The sequence below is a fragment of the Carlito syrichta genome, unplaced genomic scaffold, assembly GCF_000164805.1.
Source record: "Carlito syrichta isolate Samal-C Ts95f unplaced genomic scaffold, Tarsius_syrichta-2.0.1 Scaffold288315, whole genome shotgun sequence".
Lineage (NCBI taxonomy): Eukaryota > Metazoa > Chordata > Mammalia > Primates > Tarsiidae > Carlito > Carlito syrichta.
The window spans coordinates 247,817-254,125 of record NW_007232411.1 but is presented as its reverse complement, the minus strand read 5'-3'; the positions used below and the strand labels follow the sequence as shown (position 1 = coordinate 254,125).

The window sequence follows — 6,309 nt, the reverse complement described above, 5'->3', positions numbered from 1 at the left end:
TCCTGTAGCCGCTGCGCCAGATCCATCTTGAGGCCGCGCGAGTCCAGGCCCCGCCGCTGCAGTTCCGACCGCAGCTCGGTCACTTTCAGCCGCTTCACCTCCATCGCCGCCGCCGCCTCCTCCGCCTCCCGCCGCCTCCTCCCCTGCGAACCGTCGACCGAGCCCAACCGCGCAGGCGCCGCCGCCGCCGCCCGCCTCCGCCTCACGCGCCAGCACTGAGCCCGCGCGGGCGAGCGCACGCACGCACGCAGGCAGCGAAGGCTAAGCGCGGTCCCCGCGACGTAGTGTGTGCTTCCCCTCCTCTTCCCTTCCGCCTTTCGGCTCACGGAGCCCAAGACAACGCAGCGGGGAGCGACTCCCCTTCCAGAACCTTGGTTTCCCAGCCGCGGGCGGCCGCGCGCGGAGGACGACAGAGTTCCCTCCCTCTTTCTCCCACCCCTTTTGCCCCCCTGGGCCAATCGTCGCTGCTGGTTTTACCGCGCAGCCGCAGCGGGGGCCGGGACGGGCAAGGCTGGCTGCGGCTCAAGTGCCTCGTAGCACGGAAGCGTGTGCGTGCCGGTCTTTCAGTACTTCCAGCTGGGGGTTCTGCGCAGTTGCCCGGAACTCTCTTACCCTACGTCCCTCCCACCCTGTCAGTACCCCTACTCATGTCTGACTTCCAATTGCTGCGATGTTTTAGGGTTTGTCTGGGAACCTTTTTTACCTGCTGCCTGTGCATACAGCAGCTTCTTGGGGGCAACAAAAGAAAAGCCAGAACGGAAGCTGTTGCCACACGAAAGCCTACTAGCAATTGTTTCTCTGGCTAATAAGCAAAAACTCCAGAACGAAGAAATACAGTAACCCCGGCTCTCCTTTTCCCTCAAAGCTTCAACTTCTACCCAGCAACAGACACCCTGACTTCGCCTTTCGTTTCCCTTATTGGCCAACTTGAATCGTCATCTGCCGTTCTGATTGGTCACCTGTGATCCTCTGGATTTTTCCAATTGGCGAAGTTGCCAGGGGATTTTTTTTTTTTTTTTTTTTTTTTTTTCCGGGTTGGTGCTCTGGGTAGGCGGGGTCGCTTCTGCGGGATTATTTTTCCGGAGCTGTTTCTGATTGGGTAATGTGGCGCAATGCGCGCTACCCTTTAGATACCAAACTGTCGGGACACCTGACCCTTTCTTATCCGTCCTCCACCCTGTTGAAGCCTACTTGGGGACTTCCGGGGTTGGGCGTCTGCACGGGGCGAGGAACCGGCTGCGGCGCCTAGTGGGCTTGCAACTGAGATGCTTATGCGGCCATTTCAGTCTCGCCTGTGGGTGTGGGTGCACGGGCCACGTTCACTTCGGCTTCCCAGCTCACAGCACTGACAACCACAAACGCTTGCTGAAGAAGGACAAATAAAAGAGCTGGGATGGAGGCGAGCCCTTTTGACCTCTTTTAGCAGTAGTCCCCGCCTTCTTATTTTTTCTTCCAGGTCAGAGGGCGTGTCCAAAAGAAAGGAGGAAGCTAACTCTGCGGGCGTTAACACGCCTGCCACGATCCCTTGGTCAGCCCTTTGCTTTTAGGGGCAGTTTCTTCTCTCTGAAATCGCCTCTTTAAGAAATCACTTATCCTTTGGCTTCACTATTTCACAGTCCTCTTTCTAACAAATTTCCTGCATTTCTGGAGATTGAAAATTATTGCAGGGAGGTGGGGCTGTAGTAGAAATAAGCAAAGGTCACGCCCCAGGAGTTGGGGGCTTCTGGGACAAGGATAATTTCCTGCCTTCTTAAATTGGCTACCAAAATCAGTCACTGCTCCCGACCCCAGAGCTTTAGTTAGCTGCGCTTTCCTAATTGCGCGAGAGCACTGGGCGACAAAGAGTTATGGAGAAGCGCCTGCAGGAAGCTCAGCTGTACAAGGAGGAAGGGAACCAGCGCTACCGGGAAGGGAAGTACCGAGATGCTGTGAGTAGGTACCATCGAGCTCTGCTTCAGCTGCGGGGTCTGGCTCCAAGTCTGCCTTCCCCAATACCTAATCTAGGGCCCGAGGGCCCGGCTCTTACACCTGAACAAGAAAACATACTGCACACCACCCAGACAGACTGCTACAACAATCTAGCTGGTAAGAACAGGGCCGAAGGGTGGGTAGAGAGCATCAAGGCAGGAACATGAAAATCTAATTGTGGAATACTGTACATTGTTAAAGAAACTCTCTGAACATTGGAAAAAGCACTGATGTTCATTCTACAGCCTTCCAGTTATTCTGCCGCGAATTGAAATGTATTAACAACCTATAGGGCTCTATTTGAGTTGCTGGACAATCGACCTTCTTAGACCACCTGGAGAGTTTTATTTTTTGCTTGAGTTGGAGTCTCTGTCGCTCACACTGGAGTGAAGTGGCACGCTCACTGCCACCACAGTCTCGACCTGCTGGGCTCAGGCGATCCTTCCGCCTCAGCCTTCCAAGTAGCTGAAACCATTGGCATGTGCCACCATGCCCGGCTGATATATTTTTATTTTATGTATGTATGGATGGATGTATGAATGTATGTTGGAATCTCACTCTGTAGCCCAGGCTGGAGTGCAGTGGCATGCTCACAGCCACCGAAGCCTTGACCTGCTGGTCTCAGGCGATCCTTCTGCCTCAGCCTTCCAAATAGCCAGAACTACAGGAGCGCTCTACCATGCCCAGCTAATTTTTTGATTTTTATTGTAGAGATGATGTCTCACCAAGTTGCCTGGGCTGTTCTCAAACCTGTGGGCTCCCAAAGTGCTGGGATTATAGGCGTGAGCCACCACACCTGGCCGGGGCATTGTTTCTTTAAAGATAATTTACTATTTGGGAAACAATTGCTTTAGCTTGTGGTATAGATCACTTAAATTTGATGGATTGTATAGCTTTTCCTCATTTTCCTCTTTCTTCCATATCAGATAATTTGGATAGCTAGTAACTTCCATCTTCAGGTAGCCCTGGGTGAAGAGCTTGATGCCTTAGTTCATATCACTAGGATTAACCTGCTAAGAAAAAAGATCCAGCCGGGCTCGGTGGCTCAGCCTGTAATCCCGCGCCTTTGGGAGGCTGAGGTGAGTGGATTGCCTGAGCCCGCGGGTTCGAGACCCACCTGGGCCGCGGGACCTCATCTCTACAATAAATCAAAAAATCAGCCAGGCGTGGTAGCACATGCCTGTAATTCCGGCTCCTCGGAAGGCTGAGACGGAAGGATTGCCGGAGCCCAGCAGGTCGAGGCTTGTGGTGGCCGGGAGCGGCCACTGCACTCCAGTCTGGGCGACACAGTGAGAATCCAACTAAAAAAAAAAAAGAAAAAAGATCCATTCTAAGGCATGCAGGATAACCATGGAGCTAATTAGATTCTTTTGCTGTGTATTAGAAAATTCTAACCGTCCAAGTTGAGGCCATAGAAATTATTAGTAGTTTTTACACTTCCTAATAGTGGTTTAAAAGTGAATTTTTAAAATTACAGTACCTGGCCATTGCCTAGCTAAACCATGATGTGGCCATGTGATCTTTGAGTCATGACTGTCGCCATGCTTCCTGGCTTTGGCCCCTTCCCCCACCTTAGGGAGGTGAATCTTCTCTTTCTCCCTCTAATTTACTTTTAAATAAAGTATATTTTGTAATCTAAAATAATAATAATAAATAAATGACAGGCCGGGCTCGATGGCCAAGGCAAGTGGATTGCCTGAGCCTGCAGGCTCAAGACCAGCCTGGGCAACTTGGCGAGACCTCTTCTTTACAATAAATAAAAATAGTCGGGTGTGGTAGCGCGCGCCTATAGTTCCAACTACTTGGAAGGTTGAGGCGGAAGGGTTGTCGGAGCCCAGCAGGTTGACACTGGGGTGGCTATGAGTGTGCCACCGCACTCCAGCCTGGGCGACAGAGTGAGACTCCAACTCAAAAAATAATAATAAAATAAATAAATTACAATACTCAGCCAGGCGCTGTGGTTCACACCTGTAAGCCCAGCACTTTTTTTTTTTTTTTTTTTGAGTTGGAGTCTCACTCTGTCACCCAGACTGGAGTGCAGTGGCCGTTCCTGCCCACCGCAGCCTCAACCTGCTGGGCTCCGACAACCCTTCTGCCTCAGCCTTCCAAGTAGCTGGAACTACAGGCATGCGCAACCACGCCCGGCTGATGTTTTGATTTATTGTAGAGATGAGGTCTCGCTGCCCAGGCGGGTCTCGAACCCGCGGGCTCAGGCAATCCACTCACCTCAGCCTCCCAAAGGCGCAGGATTACAGGCTGAGCCACCGAGCCTGGATAATCCCAGCACTTTGGATGATGGAGGCGAGAGAATTGCTGACCCCAGGGGTTCAAGACCAGCCTGAGCAACTTGGCAAGAGTTTGTCTCTACAATAAATAAAAATTAGTCTGCCATGGTGGTGCATGCCTGTGGTTCCAGCTATTTGGAAGACTGAGGAGGAAGGATCACCTGAGCCCAGCAGGTCAAGACTGCGGTAGCTGTGAACGTGCCACAGAAAATGAGACGTTTTAGAGTTGTGTACTTATAGAAATCTTGACTCTCCAGGTGGACTTGAAGATAGGAATACGCCTTAGCCTTCTGTAGATGGGTGCTTAGTAGATGTTCCATAAAGGTTGTGGCCAGGCGCAGTGGCTCAAGCCTATAATTCCAGCACTTTGGGGGACCACGGTGAGAGGATTGCCTGAGCCCTCAGGTTCGAGACCAGCCTGAACAACATGGTGAGACCTCATCTCTACAATAAATTTTAAAAAAATTTTTGACCGGGCTCGGTGGCTCAGCCTGTAATCTGCGCTTTGGGAGACTGAAGTGAGTGGATTGCCTGAGCCCGCAGGTTCGAGTGACGCCTGGGCAACTTGGCGAGACCTCATCTCTACAATAAATCAAAAATCAGCCAGACATGGTAGCACGCGCCTGTCGTTCCAGCTACTTGGAAGGCTGAGGCGAAAGGATCACTGGAGCCCAGCAGGTCGAGGCTGCGGTGGCCGGGAGCGCGCCACTGTACTCCAGTCTGGGTGACAGAGTGAGACTCCAACTCAAAAAAAAAAAATTAGCTGGACATGGTAGGGCGTGCCTGTAGTTCCAGCTACTTGGAAGGCTGAGGCGAAAGACTTGCTGGAACCCAGCATGTCGAGGCTGCGGTCGCCTTGAGCGTGCTAGTACACTCCAGCCTGGGTGATGAAGTGAGATTCCAAATAAAAAAAAAAAGACTCATTTTGGCTGAGCATGGTGGCTCACATCTGTAAACCCAGCACTTTTGGAGACCAAGAGGAGAGGATTGCTTGAACCCAGGAATTCAAGACCAGCCTAGGCAACATAATGAGACCTCATCACCACAAAAAATAAAAAAAATTAGCCAGGCATGGTGGTGTGTGCCTGTAGTCTCAGCTACTTGGGAGGCTGAGGTGGAAGGATCATCTGAACCCAGGAAGCTGAGGCTGTAGTGAGCCATGATCATGCAACTGCACTCCAGCCTGGGTGATTGCACTCCAACCTGGGTGACAGAGTAAAACCCCAACTCAAAAAAAAAAACAACTCACTGAATTAACGGTTTTCATTTTTTGAGTTGGGCAGAAAATTCTGCCAGGTACTTATGACTATTCTCGTTTTACAGATAAGGAAATCAGATCATGCCTAAAATTCTCCAGTGGTATTTCATCACACTTAGAAGAAAGTCCAAATTCTGATCCTCACCCTCTGGTCCTGACATGACCTGACTTCTCCATACACTGAATGCTTGAAAGCACATTTCCACTTTGGGGCCTTGTAGAGTCTTGTCTCTAGGGCTAGAATGCCCTGTTCCTTGAATAACCCTTGTCATTTAGACCTTGGCTGAAAAGTATCTTTCTTTTTTTTTTTTGAGTCAGTCTCATTTTGTCACCCATGCTGGAGTGCAGTGGCATGATCACAGCTCACTACAGCCTTGACATCCTGGAGCGATCCTTTCCGCCTCAACCTGTCGAGTAGCTGGGACTACAGATGTGTGCCACCACACCTGGCTAATCCTTTTACTTTTTTGCAGAGATGAAGTCTTATTATGTTGCCCAGGCTGGTTTTGAATTCCTGGGCTCAGGCAATCCTACTGCCTGGGCCTTCCAAAGTAAGCCACCCTGCCGGCTTCAAAAGTTGCTTTCTAGAGAGACCTTCCGTAAGCAAGCAGCACTCTGACTTCATTCATTCTCTGTATCAGCACAGTTTTATTTTTCTTAAAGTTTTTAAGCCGGGCTCGGTGGCTCAGCCTGTAATCCCGCGCCTTTGGGAGGCTGAGGTGAGTGGATTGCCTGAGCCCACGGGTTCGAGACCCGCCTGGGCAGCAAGACCTCATCTCTACAATAAATTCAAAAAAA

At 50.9% G+C, this 6,309-nt stretch overlaps 2 protein-coding genes across 4 annotated transcripts in view; one reads left to right on the top strand and one right to left on the bottom strand.

Moving 5' to 3' along the window:
- The window catches only part of HNRNPUL2 (heterogeneous nuclear ribonucleoprotein U like 2), a gene marked incomplete at its 3' end in the record, with an annotated part of 12,163 nt that extends 11,731 nt beyond the window's left edge, over positions 1–432 (bottom strand). The window contains exon 1 of the mRNA XM_021710235.1: positions 1–432. Coding sequence (XP_021565910.1) covers positions 1–104 — 104 coding nt within the window.
- A 1,136-nt stretch (positions 433–1,568) lies between these two features.
- TTC9C (tetratricopeptide repeat domain 9C) overlaps positions 1,569–6,309 on the top strand; it is an 11,821-nt gene continuing 7,080 nt past the window's right edge. Inside the window, exon 1 of one of the 3 annotated variants that reach the window (XM_021710232.1) lies at positions 1,569–1,928. Coding sequence is in view for 2 of the 3 variants with exons in the window: in XM_008053600.2 (XP_008051791.1) it covers positions 1,848–2,085 (238 nt within the window). In the remaining variant the exon portion in view is untranslated. Of the gene's footprint in view, positions 2,086–6,309 lie in introns of all 3 variants that reach the window. The other 2 variants (XM_021710231.1, XM_008053600.2) reach the window with 2 other exon arrangements.